The 15,768-nt window shown below is 41.3% G+C and overlaps 1 protein-coding gene across 3 annotated transcripts in view; it reads right to left on the minus strand.

The window, feature by feature from the left end:
* Positions 1–3,803: 3,803 nt before the first annotated feature.
* INPP5A (inositol polyphosphate-5-phosphatase A) overlaps positions 3,804–15,768 on the minus strand; it is a 262,748-nt gene continuing 250,783 nt past the window's right edge. The window contains exons 13-16 of one of the 3 annotated variants that reach the window (XM_030030829.1): positions 9,970–10,081; positions 5,586–5,654; positions 4,222–4,258; positions 3,804–4,077 (exon numbers count right to left, since the gene is read on the minus strand). In XM_030030829.1, coding sequence (XP_029886689.1) covers positions 4,028–4,077; positions 4,222–4,258; positions 5,586–5,654; positions 9,970–10,081 — 268 coding nt within the window. In that variant the 3' untranslated portion in view covers positions 3,804–4,027. Of the gene's footprint in view, positions 4,078–4,169; positions 4,259–5,585; positions 5,655–9,969; positions 10,082–15,768 lie in introns of those variants that run through there. The other 2 variants (XM_030030830.2, XM_041127108.1) reach the window with 2 other exon arrangements.

Genomic DNA, 15,768 nt, shown 5'->3' on the forward strand with positions numbered 1-15,768 from the left:
AGGGCGCAGGCTTCACCGCACCGGTTGCGGGGCAATTCCTGCTCTTTGCTTCGCTAGTCCGGGGGCCCCAATTTTCAGGGCCGCTCTCGCCCGACTCGCTCGCCGGCGCCGGCCGGCGCTCGCCCTCGCCTCGCCCCGGCCTTTCCCCCGGCTCCTCTGCCCCGGCGGAGCCGCGGGGCCGCGCCCTGGTCCGGCCTTCCCCGGGCCTGTTGGGCGCGCTACCCCGCTTCCCGCCCCGGGCGGGCCGGCCCCGCCGCCGCTCCGCCAGGGGAAGCGGAGGCCCTGCGGCGGTGGGGCCGGCGGGCTGAGCTGGGGAGCTCCGCGCCCCGAGTGCGGGCGGAGGACGGCTGCCCCGACGGCACCGCCAGGAGCCGGGCTCGCTGCCGCAGGGGAACCCGCGAGCTGGGCCCCCCCGCTCCCCGGAAAGAAGAGCTACACGGGGCTGGACGGGCAGCCTTGAGCCTGCCGTGGGCCGGAGCCGCACCCGTTCCCCGCACCAGAAGCGTTTTGGTGACCGCTGGCAGGGTATGTGATCTGCTCCGGGGGGGGGGGGGGGGGGGCTGGGGCTGGGAGTCGTCCCGCTGCGCTACCCGGACACCGGCCGCCGCAAAAAAAACCGAAGGCGAACTCGTTGAGCTTCGCGGTGGCGATCTACAAGCGCTCTCTCCCTCCCTCGCCTTCCTGCCGAGCTCCCGGGAGCGTGAGCCCGGGCCCGCACGCACAGCGGCAGCGACGCTGCGGCTGCAGGTTGTGTTCACGACCTGCCCCTGACGAGACCCAGGTAATTACACAGCCGTCGAGGTGCCTCGCAGCTGCCCAGGGCTCTGCGTTGCTCCTCTCGGCCATACTCGAGACTGATGGGTGCAAGCCAGCTTCGTTGTCAAGCTGCCTTTTTGCCCCCCCCCCGCCCGCTTTTCTTTTTAATGGATGAGGCATTCTTTTCTTTCCGTGTCTCAGCTACTGCTTCGCAGCCTGAGCAAATTGCAACGGCCGCACTGCGGGCCGGCCGTGCTTCACCTGCCCGGCAGCCAGCGGAGGGAAGCGACCCGCGGCGCGGAGCGGCGGGACGGGGCTGTTACGGCAGCCCGGGCAGCTGCGAGGCCCGGTGCCTCCCGCACCGTCCTCCATCCGCCTTCGGCAGCGCTGGCGCTCTCGGGCTCCGCGCAAGGCGCCCCCCCCCCCCCCCCCCCCCCCCCGCCACGGGGCCGCCCCCGGGCGTCCCGGCCTGGCTCTGCCGCGGGCGGCCGCCGAGCGCCGCTCCCCGCCGGGATCCAGGTGCCACCGCTCCGCGCCGTCCGCGCGGCTCGCTCCGGTTTATTTCCGTGGGCTGTGAGCACATCCTCGCCTTCCTGTCCGGGCAGCGCCTTACTGGAAGGGGAGGGAGGGGGTCCTGGGAGTTTTTACTCACTGCAAGCAGCGGGCCGGCGAGACCTCGCTCCAGTTGTACCGCGGTTACAGACGGAGTAAATCGAGTTTAGGAATTAATCTTCGCCGGGGCTTTGAACATACTGAGAGAGGACGCTGGAACCGCTGCCACGAAGCGGAGCCGGTTTCCCGGCTCCTAAGGGAAAATGACAGGATAAAAAACCAAACCAAAACAAAACCACGCGCACTTGAAAGTCAGATTATTCGCGCCTGCTCCTTTCCGTATTTCTTTAAACGCAGTGAGCCCCAAGGAACTCGGGAGTCTGTTCAGGGATGAGTATCTTTTCACAGAGCGAGGTGCCTCTGTAACGCGCCCGCCGGGCTAAGGCCCCCGGGGACGGGGCTGGGGCTGCTGCTGCCGCCGCCGCCCCCCCTGAGGGCCGCGGCCGCCCCCCGCGAAGCAGAGCCCGGCGGGAGCGCGGCCGCGGCGGCAGGACTGCCCTCCGCCCCGGCGGAGCCCCGCAGCCCCCGACCGAGCCCCGCAGCCCCTGGCGCCTCACCCCCCCCCCTCCCCAGCTGACGCCTCCGGCTTTTGTTTCCCCGCGACGGCTGCGTTTGATGAACTTGCGTGGGTGGAATTGGAGGCTCTTTCAGCAAATTAACCTCGACAGGTCACCTGCGCACCTGACGCCTCGGGGTGGGCTCGGGCTATTGACGGTCTCGCAGTTCATAGCTCGGTGAGTTCACCTAGCAGCGAGGCTTCGGCCCCAGTTTGAAAAGGCAGTGCTTTTTTTTTCTACAACCGGAGATAATCGCGAAGGAGTTTATGGTGGCGTTTTTATTGAACTGCTGGGGACCGGCATCTCTTGAATAGCTCATAAAGTTGTATTACTCTCTGTACGTTAGCACTCTAATACAAACTCCTAAACGCGGTTTTCCTCGGCTTGCATTGTGTTTTGATTAACGCTAGAACTGCATCCTATTATAGCAGGCTTTCATGTGAAAAATAACCCTGTTAATTGGCAGGAGATTAAAAGGTAACTCATTAATAAGAAATGTGACAATTTAATAATTTCCCCGTAATCCCCGATGCCCAAATTGAAGGGACAGACACAGCCATATTCACCATGATTAGTTTTATTGCTTGAGAACCAGAGTACTCATTTCTAAAGGCCTTCAAAGTTACCATGAGTTGAGTTCGCTTAAATAGAATTACTGTGTGGTTATAATGCAACATGGCACAATAACAATACAGAGCTGCAGATGCCCTTTGGGCAACAGTACTTAATATAAACCCAGATTGTACTGTTGAGAAAACACTCTGCAAGCGGACATCAAATCATTTTCAATGGTAGTGATTTATACCAAAATCAAGCATCAATCTAATGCCATCACGCAGTCCATGAACTCTGTAGTGTTCTAAATTAAATCAATAAAACATACATTTGTGTTTCATCAACAGACTCCCTAATCACCTTTTAATGTTGTATTTAGTGGTGGGAGAAAAATGTTCGTAACAAGATTATATTGTAGGCTGCACCGAGCTACTAACCAGGAAAATTTACAGTCTTTTTTTTTTTTTCTTTAACGCTGTATAAATACAGTCTGTGTCCAATACAGTTGCTACCTGAAGCAGACTATGATTTTCTTCTCCCATGTTGTTATTGTTTCAATATAGAATACTTGGCACCATAAAACAGTAACAAAAGATGGACAAAAACAGTTTACAAAATTCGGGAAAGTTACACCCAAACCTAGCTAAGAACTTCACATTCAATCCTTAATATTACATAGAAAGAAGGGATTATAGGAGTAACAAAGTGAAACTGCTAATATATGTGCTATATAGTATGCTATATATCTGTATCCCGGATGGCACTGCTATATATTATTTATTATATAAATGTTGGTTGTTGATGTACACTTAACTAAACCTGCTAAGACTCCAACACTAACTGCTGATATGGCACTCTCAAGCATTCATATTGGAAAGTATATTTAGCGTAAGTTTTGGTCAGGTTTATAAATTATTTATATATCTGTGTATATATACACATACATACATATATATACACACACATATATATGTATGTATAGAAAGCAGCTGCTGTGTGATTCAAAAACCATGTAACATGGCAGTATAGTAAATAACATGAGAAAAAAATTATAAAAATGAAAAACAAAATACTAAAACTAAAACACAAACCATAAGCCTTGGTCAACAAAGAAAATACCATTTAAAACCATCAATATCTCTATCTATACAATCCAATGTACAAAACCCCAAAGTGGTACAGATATATAATGTTAGGCATGACACCCTTAAAAGTTTATAATATGCTGAAATAGCTTTTCCACATCGACAAACACTTATTAAAAGTTGAAAGTTGTGAAATCTAAAATACATAACATCTCTGCTGTCTATTTAGAGTTTTGGCAACAGAATTGTGACATATATATAAAAAATAATTCCACATTTCTACTTGATGTCACATGAACATACAAGACAGTGAGGTATGTGAGGCTTTTCTCAAACAGAGTCCAGATGCTGAAGCATAGTGTACGATCAGCAGTCTAAAAATGTGGCACTCGGGACTTGATTTATCAATACAGTTGTTATGATTATGTATTTCAGTATACTGCGTATTCCTTCCCCTCCTTGCTACAGTGTGGTTTCACGGAAAATCTTCTCGTTTCGTAGGCATCTTTTTCCTGTTGCAGAATTGGCATTTTTTTAAAAAGAAAAATAAACACAGGGGAAATGATGTAGAAAATATAAACGTAAAGGAAAAAAATGATATTTACCACCACATCACTGCACGACACAACACTTGTGCACATTTGCAATAGGTTTACCTGCCCCAGCAGCTATTCGAAAGGACAGGAACACAGGCTGCAGCAAGTTAGGGAAAAATAGAAGTTACATATTTGAAATAGAAACATATTTTTTTTTACAGTCATTAGTAAACACAACAAAAATTCCTCTATGGCTGGAAACAAAATGATGCAATAATTTTTTTGATTAATCTAACTACAAAATGCACAACAGAACTACATAATCTCCTTACAGATCTCTGCTCCCACTGAAATCTAAGGGAAAATTTGCCACTGATTTCCGCGGGAAGAGGATTGGCTCCCATACACAACTCCCTTTTATCACAGAATTAGCTCCACTGAAAGTGCCATGCTTAAAAAATTCATGTTAAGTACACTGGTGACAAAGGAAGCAAAAATTACTGTTTCTGAACTGGCTGTCCTTTAGCTGCTGACACACTGCACTTTTCATTTTACTGGAGAAGTTAGAAAACTTCTGTATTTTAAGCTCTGACTTGGATGATTCTGGACCAAATATCTTAAGTGCATTCTTCCTTAGAAAAACAATACTCTGTCTCACAAGAACTCTGACCGTGAAAGTGAATGCAGGCATGTATTTGTGAATTTGGGTTTATTGTGTATACATGCATACACACATGCAATTACCCATTATCCATCCCTGAATTATCATTCAAGAGCCTTAGCACTGTCTCTAGGACTGATACATTACCATTTTCGTACAGTTTACAAGTTTTTGCAAGTTTCTAGTTGCATTTTTATATGGGTTTTATATAGTTTTAGTATAGGCTTTCAGAGGTTACCTCCTGCTCCTCCATCAGCTTTTTTCAAAGAAGCAAATACTCAGTTTTGCTGTATTTCTAACTTAGCTTTCCATCTGGTATCTTCAGCAGAGAAGATTGATTGTAAAATTCATGTCTTTTTCTTCACTTTAATAACTGGTATTTATGTAATTCTGTATCCTTTTTCTCACTTGTTGCTTAAATATGGAACTGCCAATACGTTGTTTTACTACTAAGAAGCTAGGCACCAACTTAATTGAAGCTATGGTTTGGAAGCAATTTTGATAGCCCAATGAAAATACTTTTGTTTTACAGGAATAGTCATAAATGCACAGCCAGTTGCTCCTCTTCATTTTGTATTGTACCATGCTTTCATTCTAGCGCACATCGTCCTGTTCTTTATTTCATTTCATACAAGTATCTACTCTAATATACTGGCTGATTTCAGTTGAATTCAGCTTTAAAACATTTTCAAGGCTTTAAATTAAAAATAGGAGAGATATATAGTTGACTTAAACATAAAATCAACAGAAACTAGTGCATACATTCTCCTTCCTAATAAAAGAAACTTCAAAGATACAATACTAAAATGTTTAATTTAATTACCTTGTGATCCCCCATGCAGACATTTGGCCCGATGTGGTCATATATTACTATCTTCTCATCATTTTCTGACTAGTTAAAAAAAAACAACAAAAACAACACAACAAAACACTGGTCAGTTCAACTATTCTCCAGATTACAGAAACAGAAAGATATACATAAATAATTTATGCAAATAGTTCAAACCAGTTTCTGAATGAAGTGATATTAACACATCTTTGCTTGGCTTCTCCAGAGAAAAACCATGCAGAATAAACTTTTGTGTCCAGTACTGCTTGCAGTAATTTGTGCAATTTGTTCACGTAAAATAACTCATGAAATCACAGCATCTACTCCTCGCTTCTGGGACCTCAAGACATTTTAGTGAGTAACACCTGGATAGATGAAATGAATGACTCAGTTATGATTGCATTCCAGCCTTTTGCCAGTGAAATGCAGCTAGCACATTTGGCCAGTCCTTTTTTAAGAACAACACACAATTTTTATTGAATTAGGTGTGATATATGTTGTTCTTCCAATTAAATACAATCCGCATTGCCTTCTAAGAGGCAATTGAGATTGATTTCATCGTATAGGTGATTTTAAATGTTCAGAGATGAATGAATTATTTACAGTTTATGATTATAATCTTTAACCATTCCTATGAGATACATTTCTTCATCTGAAAAAAAGCATGAAGTGATTTTAAGAAAATCAGCAAATGAAAGACGAGATTCCTCCAGTCTCCATTATGAATTGCTTTCATTTTGTTCCATGTCAAACTTTACCCTTATACACTGACTTCTTTAGCATTTGTAGCTTAATGAATAATAAAATGTACTCATCTTTCTGCCATTTGCAATAAACATGATTCTGAGAATCTGTTTTGATTCTCTAGCACAGTACTTCAGGAATAAATACAAATACATTGCCATACAAGACAATTTCTTACTATGCTAAACAATTCCTATCAGCTAATTAAATCTGCAATCTGCACACTCTCAAATCTCTAATACAATCATAGATGTGCTTTAAACTAGTTGGCAATACTAATTTATTTTGTATGAAACAGTCAAGACTTTCTCATCTGTAATCAGTCAAGTTTGACTGGGCAATAACTTTATATAAACAGTAGCATTTAGGACTATAAAGTTAAAACTGAATTATCTTTAATGCAGTAAGGAAGCTTAAGGTCAGATTTACTTTATAGCACGGTTGTCTGCCAAAAATATAAAAACATAACCTTCTGCATTGTATGCATGAGCACTTTCCAATATTTCAAGATCATAATGCCACTAGCATCGGAAGTAGGGATACATTCATCAAAAGCGACTTGATAATTTACAAAGGCAGCATAAAATTGTGGATTTTCAACTGCATAATCTTTAGACAGATAAACAAATTACAGCGGTGCACAAGCAGAAACAATATACACTTGGCTGAGCATTCATTACTTCATGCTATCAGGCATCAACACAACTCCCTAGCAGTGGGCAACCTTTGGTGTTTTAGGGCTCAGGAAGCATAAAATAACATGATGGTGAGGTAACCGACCATAGCATGATAGATGATGTTGCATGAAAGCTGTTTACAGCCCCATGTCTGTACAATCTGTAATGCCTACTGTGTAGCTGAACAGACTGTACAGTGTGGCAATTTGTGTGTACTATCTTTTCTTTACATAGGATTAAAATGCAGATTTACTACAATTTTTGTTTGAAATAAAATATAGCATTGCTAAGACAGAAAAATAAATTCTTTATCTTCCTATAAGAAAAGTTAATACAGCAAAATAATTACCTGCATAAGAATATTCAATAGCTAGTTACAACTGAAATTTCTTTAAAAATTCATATACATTTATGTTTTAAGGATTTTTTTACAGCATAAATGGTTAATTAAAATTTGCTTTTACTTTCTTCATAGTTCCTTTTAAAGCTTCAAAGCATAAGTCTCTGCAATGGAATAAATTCTCAATGGCAAGGCAAACACTGATTACTGTGTAGAACCACAAACACTTGTAAGATCATTTTGCCTTTTTCTCTATCAATTCAGCATTCTTTTCCACTGAATATTTTAATTACATTTTATGGGCCAGAATTACAGTTTGGTTTTGAGCTGGATAAGCTAACTCCTTTATTGGTATAGACTCACTGAGTTAAACAACCATGCCAGTTTGGCCTCATGTACATCTGTAATTTTGCATATGCGTTCCTGGAGATGTCCGAAACTGCATGCTCATAATTTGCAAATGCAAAGCTGCAGAGGCAAAATTACATGCATTTTTTAAATGTAAGCTTTGAATGATCCAACTGACTGGGTTTCTATTCCACAGAGACTGAGAATTGGGCTGAGTGACCTCACAGTTACAAATTTCTTTAATGCTCTAACTTTGTTTTCCTTTGTTTAATTTTCTCCCATTATATCCAAGTTATACCCCCCCTAGATAATCTGGAAGAATTCCTTTCCCTCTGCACTGTTTACACTCTTCAAGCCTTTGTGTACACTTCTATCTCCTTATTCATAGCTTAAAAAAAAAAAAAATCTTCCCTCATTGGCCACTCTTTCCATGGTTTTAATCCTTTGTTCTTTAGGAATTTCATGGGCGCCAAGTACTATCTGTAATATTTTGGGTAAAGTCTCACATTTTCATATGATATTTCTGTATAAGAAGATCAAATAACACTGATTTTGACATTACTATTTTACTATAAAGCCTGTATTCCTCTTAGCTTCACGATTTTTTTAATTAAATACCGCAGTACATGCATTGTCTAAAATTTTGGGCAAAACATCAAGATACCATGCAGACACTTCTTACGCATTAAAATGTGTGAGGAAGTACATTGAATTGAAATTTGAGTAGGTATGGAAAAAATGTTCTCAGCCTTTCAGTGAGTTATATACTGCAAAGCAAACAGTCTAATCATGAGATAAACAACCCTGACGAGAGAGAGAAACAGAAGGTTATAAACTTCAGGAGAGCAAGTTTCAAGGGTTTCATTAATTTAAACAGAAAAAAAACAAACCCAAGAAGCTGTAGAATAGGGATTTATTTGCAAAGATTATTTTCTGCAATTCACTCCATTAGTTATACAGAACATACAGACAGACACATGACTTTGGGCAATTTGGGGTTTGGTAAGGCTGTTATGTATGAGACAGTCATACAGTCTGATCAGCAAGATAACCTCAATGCAACTGTTCTGAAAAGTTACTGCGCATTCATTCTTGCGTTGCGCTTATGGCCATGGCTAGCACAGCGGGAAAAATTTAGCTCAGGGCAGAAAGGCATGGGTGAGATCTCCTTATATCATAAACCGATTTCCTGATGTGTGCTTGGTCCTTTAGAACAACTGATAGCCAGCGTAAACAGGACCAGTCTCCAGTTGCCATGAACAAGCACACAGGAAAAAACAGAGGCAGTGTAAGTTGGCGTACGTAACCGGCTGACCTGGTTCAGTGTTTCCACAGAAAGGAGGAGAGCAGAGCGGAGTAAGCAGGAGAGAAAGAAAACGAGAGAAAAGGAAAACTGGAAGGCTCCTGAACTATATTTAGGTCATTAACCTTGGATAGAGCATCACCAAGCTTACCTTACCTCTATACATTAAAATCCCAAGAAGAACTATATGTTCTAAAAATGGTGCACAATCATATTTTTAAAGCTCTAATTGAATGTCTAAATTTAGGCACTTAATTGGTGTACTGAAGTTAGGAGCCTACGTGCTGGAGACTCTGCCTTCATTCAGGGGACAGTGATTGGAGATTTAGCCCATCTAGGATCTGACATATTCTTGGGAAATCCAGTTCTCACCATCAGCAACAGAGGGAACCTAAATCTACCATGCTTGTAACTCAGGTACCCCAAGCCGTTGCCATACAGGTTTTTCTTTCAAGAGCATTACTGCTCAGTCAGCAGGCACTCCTAGTTACTTTTGTCTGCATCTGTGCTGAATCCTTAGTAAGGGCAGTGCTGTTACTTATGTTACTGTATAGTGGACTGGATTGGGGGACTGATGGAGGTTTTTTATTTCTTGCTATTCTTTTTTAAGGCAGGCACAGTCTCCCAGTGCTGTACATCCCAGTACAGCACTGACAAGTACAGAAGCAGCACAGGAGAGATGACAGGCAGCCAGTGTTGGCAGCTCAGATACCAAAAGAAGCGTTTGTGAAAGCTCATGCTTTGGTAACTGCCAACAGGTTGACTGGGACAAATCCACATTCTTGGGTGGAAAGCACTGGAGGCCTAACAGTTTCTTATTGCCATGGTATGCTGTCTCCAGCTTGGTGAGCATTTGCTGCTGGCAACTGGAAATTCAAGGGAAGCAGAAGTGTCTCAGCCCTACCTACCTTTGTTGAAGATAAACACAATGTGGAGGCAGCAGGGTGGCTGCAGGTCCGTACTTACTTTCAGGATGAGCTCCTTGGCTGAGTGGGACATGAGGATTCTGTCGCACCAGGCTGGACATCTCGTATTCATGTACTGCTTTCCCTGGCTGGAGTCCTCGCTGTATGGATAACTGCAAACAAACCACCACCACAACCATCAGCAACTTCTTGCAAAGCAGCCTGAAACCTCTGGCTCAAATGACCACACTAATTAAAAAATTTAACTGGCAAAAAGCAGCTCTTTTAGACACCTCTCATACTTATTTATCTTTCTTTTCTCCTCCCCCTTTCTTTCCCATGTGCTCTTTCTCCGTTTCTTGTCTCATGTCTACAATCCTATCTTAGGCCAGCATGTTAAGACACACACAGTTTCAAAACTCTCACCTCCTACCTTGCATTTTCGCACGTGAGAGTGCTTAAAGACTGCAGACTATTTATCTATGTGAAAGTATGAAAATTAGTTCAACAACAACTCGAGCACAGAGTAGGCTGTTGGCTATGACTATGGAAAATGAATAGGCAGAAGAAACCTAGGGAAAAAAAAGGTTAATCTCATGGGATTTCTTTGCACGATTCTTTCAAGGAGAGCTATCCAGGAATAAGTTAACAGAAAACAGAGTTCAGAGCACTGGGATCTCTGCAGCTGTACACAAACCCCACCTGTACGGATTCTCTAAGGCTGACAGGAAGGAGGATATGACAAGAAAGCAGGCTTTTCAGGGGATTTCTTCAGAACCAAGGAATTACAAATATGGTTTAAGGAAAACGATGCTGACTATGTAAGATTCTATACCTTTATATGAAATTGTGTTAACAAAAAGTAAATTCTTTTGTAAAGACATCTGGAATAGAAGCTGATTAAATAGCAGTCATGCTGTGGGGTCATTATAAATGTGCTATGGGATCTCCAGCGCATTCTAACTTAGCTTTAAAAGGCAACAGGAAGTGTTTATTTTAACCCAGGGAACAGCCTAAAATAAGTTAACTCAACATGCCTGTGTGAGCCCACAGACTGAAATAATCTAAAGCACCTGAAGTGGCAACCTCTGGTTCAACTGTCAGGAGGCTCAGACCAAAGTTTTCCTCGTTTTATCCAACTGTTCTCACTAGTTTAATATGACAGAACTTTGATGATGGCTCATCATGCTGTGAGGCCCACTGTTTTCCCAGACCATTTCCAAAATGGCATAGCTAGGTAGCCAAAGAGGGGGTTTGCAGAAATCCAGAGGGTTTGTGACAGGCTCAATTTCTTCATAATTGTTTTTCCACAAAAACCATAAGGCTGGTGCTTATTATCTACATATGTATGGGTGGGTGTATTTAAAATGACATTTGCATTTTATTCTGCTCATCACTGAATTCATAAAGGAAATACTGAGGTTTTCCTGATATGTGTGTTAAAATAAAATCTCTGCTATTGTAACAAAAGGATTTGCATGCTTGAAGAGAAACTTATTTACCACCCTACTTGGTGTGATACTCTGAAACTGAGACGTATAGCTTTCTACCAAATGGGTTTACAAGCTACACTGCCATTAAAAAGATTAGCCATGGCAAACATCCAAGAAAAGCGTACTGAACATATTGGAACAAACCAGTGATCTCAGTACCTTTTCCACCTCATCAAACCTAACAAGACTCATTTTCAAAACATATTATGAGAATTCAATTTGCTGCTTCACTGACATACAGAAGTACAGCTTATTTCTGAGTGTCTGTGAAATATTTTGATGATGTAATACTATTGGTAGTAGAAGCTCTTTGTCTGCAATTTAAGGGTTGACTTTTTCTGGAAACCTCTTACTTTAGTTACTCAGGAACCCCACATAACTGAAGCTACTTTTTATGACATAAGGTGTAATAATCTATCACATTTCATATAATCCTTCCTTTTACAACATTAACTATCTGGCTTTTAAAGTATGAAGTTCCGTACCCGGAGTGATCTGTTACTGCTATGTGTTACAGCACTTCATCCAAGAGCCTATATTCTGCGAAATGGTATTTATCAATTTGCTTTATTGATCTTAACGTTTTCACAGGGTGAAAACTTCTGCCAATTTTTCAAGGTCTTTAGCGCTGATCACCCGGTCAAGAAGTTACTGTAGTTTACAAATCTTTGACAAATCAAATTTCTAATGGCTGGGACAGAGATGAAAATAAATGCTGCAAAAGTTATCCAGACAAAATGATCTGTAGGTAGTAATTTAATAAAATAAAGTGGGGCAAGCTCTTTTTATAAAGCAGCATCCTTCCTTCAGGCCAGAAGTGTGGAGCACTCTGTCTTGCTGCACTCCCGTGAATAAGGCTTCTCCCTCCCCACCACCACCTCTTTGGCTTGTGCAAGTCTCACTCTCAGTGAAATGCTGACATAGACATAATAAAAAATCCTAACTAGATACACCCCCCCAAAATAAGGAGAACTATTTGATCTCTTCCTGCATGCTCTAGAAGGGTCACAAATACTTTGGAATAAGCAGGCTTCTTTTGTAGATGGGCTCAAAAAGTGATCATAGCTAAATATGACTCAAAATTGCTGGGAGGGATTCTTTTTTGTGGCTGAACAGGTTTTGGGGATAGCATAGTTTCATTTATTATATGCCATTTATCTTAAACAGATTTTTGCAAATAAAAGCTCTATTAGAGGTTTCTAAGAAGACTCTCACTGAAGAAATCTTCATGAAACATACTGCTGAACGTATGCTATTCCAGAAGAAAACTTTTCAAACAACATACACTCCAGTAGTTGTCTCCATCATCCTGTTCTGTAGTTAAATGAACAGTGGAATGAAAATAGCGTGACTGTTTCCAGAATGGAATCATCATCTTGTGAACTCTGAAGCTTTTACTTGGTTGGAGCATTTATAAGGGTTTTCTTATAACCTATATAAGGTTATAACCATTTATAAGGGTTTTCTTATCCACCTGTGGATACTCTGGTGTCTCACATGATGTAACCTCATTCAGATGCCTTCCCACCAGCTGATGGGACTCAAAACCAGTCAATAGGAGTAATCGAAAGAGGAGACAGACAGATGCATAAGCATTTCAGGAAGCCAGGCTGATGATTCTGGTGCTGCCGTAACAGAAAGATGTTGCAAAAATCAAAGACACAAGGAAAATGCCCGAAGCCTCAGAACTGCCACACAGAGCAGCACTCAGTTTCAGTCTTGTACACAAAATCTGTCACCAGCATGCAGCCTTTGGGTGTGCTCCTGGACTCCCTGCAAACACAGATCTCCCAAAGCTGGCAAACTTGGCCCCACAACTGTGAAGGCTGCAGAGTGCCCAACAGGATAACTAACAGGAGAGCATGTATTTCAGAAAAAGCAGGACATAAAGACACGACACTCATTTTGCTTCTTCCAATACAGCAAGTGCCCAGATAGCACAGACTCAAGATGGTACTCAAGAGACTGGAAAATATTTCCCCCATCTTCAATGGGCTAACCAAGATACAAGTGTGCTAATTTTATTACTAACTTTTTGTTCTCTCTAGGGTGGCTTCATAATTTACCTCCTCTTTTCCTTCCTTTCAACCCCACTTCTCACTTGCCTCTTTGAAATAAAGCATAAATAGTCTCTTTTAAAGAGTAACGTAAATTTAAATTTGTGTGCATGCCAAAAGCAGAACCATTCTTGTAATACACATCTTCCAAAAGACATTAAGCATAACATTGCCTACTATCAAGTGCATTAAAATAGCTTTGTTTTGCTGACATCTCCAGCCTCCACTCATTCCATGCAAGTAAGGAACTCACAGTTCTTAATTCAAAACTCAGTTAATCTAGTTAACAGATTTTCTGATCTATGAATTGTATAAACAATTACAGGCTTGATAAAAACAGCTGATCTGATAAAAATAATTTCAAGGACTCTACACCAAATAATCAAACGTTAAAAATTCCAGTATTAATCTCCCAGAGGGTAAGCATCGTGCCAGCTTTCTGTGCATGGATTATTAGTCTTGACCATCAGAACTGTGACTGTGGCAGAGAAAAGGGGAGAACCAGCTCTGTCAGTCCCGTGACTAGACAGAAAAGAATGTCTTTTTTTTTTCTTTCAGTAGCATTCTGCCTCAATCACAATCTATCTTCTGCAATGTACACAAAACAGTGATCTTGAGAATGAAGAGTGAGTGCTCATGTAAAAATAATGACATAACAGATAAAGGCCCCTAGGTACCACTGAAATATAAAGGATAAATAGATATAATGCTAACACATACAGGTGCTATAGATAAGTTAAGACTGTACACACTTCCTAACTTTAGTATTCAGTATCGTTACTGACTTTTTTTTACACACACAATATTATGTATATTTAAAGATACAAATAGAAAAATGGGGAATTCCATGTGGAACAACTTTTCTGCCTTGTTCAAAACAGTGGCAAAGTTGAAATTTAGGACCTTAACCACCCATGTTAGCTGAATAACTAATAGCAAAAATAGTCTGTTATTCTCTGCATATGTCAGCCAGTAGAGTTATGCAAAATATACTTTGACTGTATATGCCTCTGGATGATGGACAGACAGGCAGTTCTGGAGCATCCATGTGAGAGGCTTGTATGATTTATCTCCAGTTGTTCAGGATTTATTTTTTTCTCAAGATGCTCCTTCTAGCTGCCTTTCTACCTTATTTCCCAAACTTTTGTTTCAGTTACATTAATTTCATTTAACCAGGATTACTGTCAGGTGGGTTTTCTGAGTAAAACTTCCAAAAGGTACTATTTTAAGCAACATCATTAGTATAATGCTCAATGTTGTCAAAATTTAACAAAACACTTTGAGGAATTGTTAAGTAACTGTTAAGGAGCAGGCTGTCCAATGAACTACTGGTATTACAGTTAATAAGGATGAGAGCGACTTGGCAACTGTTTGGGAAAAATAAACCATTAAGAGTATCAGTAATATTATTGCACTCCTGCTGTCAACAAGTATTGTCAAACATGATTGGACACCTTTACAAAAATACTTACTGCAGACATCATAAACCATCCTGTCAGCAGTGTCTTAACTCAAAACACAAGCCAACAATACTGTGTATATAAATGTCTCCTTAACTGGCATTTCCAGTCAGGAAAAATGCTCCTAATGAACTCTTCTCTTGTGTAAGAACAGATAAAATGTGTTACTGAGATGGGTGAAATGTACTTTCTAACAGGAAACGATTAATTCGCTTTGGAGTGTTATTACCTTTAAAAGCTGTCACACGCAGTTCTGCTTTCCAGCTCATTTTTGCACATAGTGAACGGAGTGAATATGCCTTGCTGCTGATAATGCCTTTTGGTGTTGCTTTAGGGATTCTGCTTTCTATGGTCTAGACATTTCCAGTAGTGTTGTAGGAAGTGTGACAATACCCAGTAGGCAATGGTGGGGAAAAATTAAGCTATGTATTCTTTTTTAGTACATTAAAGGTCATTCTGAAAAACTGTGCATCCTATGTCTAGATTCATATGCAGATGTTAAGGCAAACTTTATAATGTTCCAGGGCGTGGAAATACCTCCTATTCAAAGACCACTTGTTTTCATCTACTAATTGTCCCCACATTTAGTTCACTAAACTGTTTCTAATAGAAAATATTTGAGATAGAATGGAATTATAAAGTATCGATGAAAACTGAGCTCTTTATGAGAAGAGCTGAGACACAGTTTAGATTTGGTCTGTTTTATCTGTGAAGTTGGGTATGAGTCCTCACATTTACTAAACCTTCTCTCCCTTTGTCTTTCTATTTACATATGATACTGAGAGAGAACTTCAAAAGGGGAAAAATCCCAACCACTTTTCATCAGAAAATTATTTACTATTTTTGTATT

This window comes from Aquila chrysaetos, chromosome 11 (genome assembly GCF_900496995.4).
Source record: "Aquila chrysaetos chrysaetos chromosome 11, bAquChr1.4, whole genome shotgun sequence".
NCBI classification, from domain to species: domain Eukaryota; kingdom Metazoa; phylum Chordata; class Aves; order Accipitriformes; family Accipitridae; genus Aquila; species Aquila chrysaetos.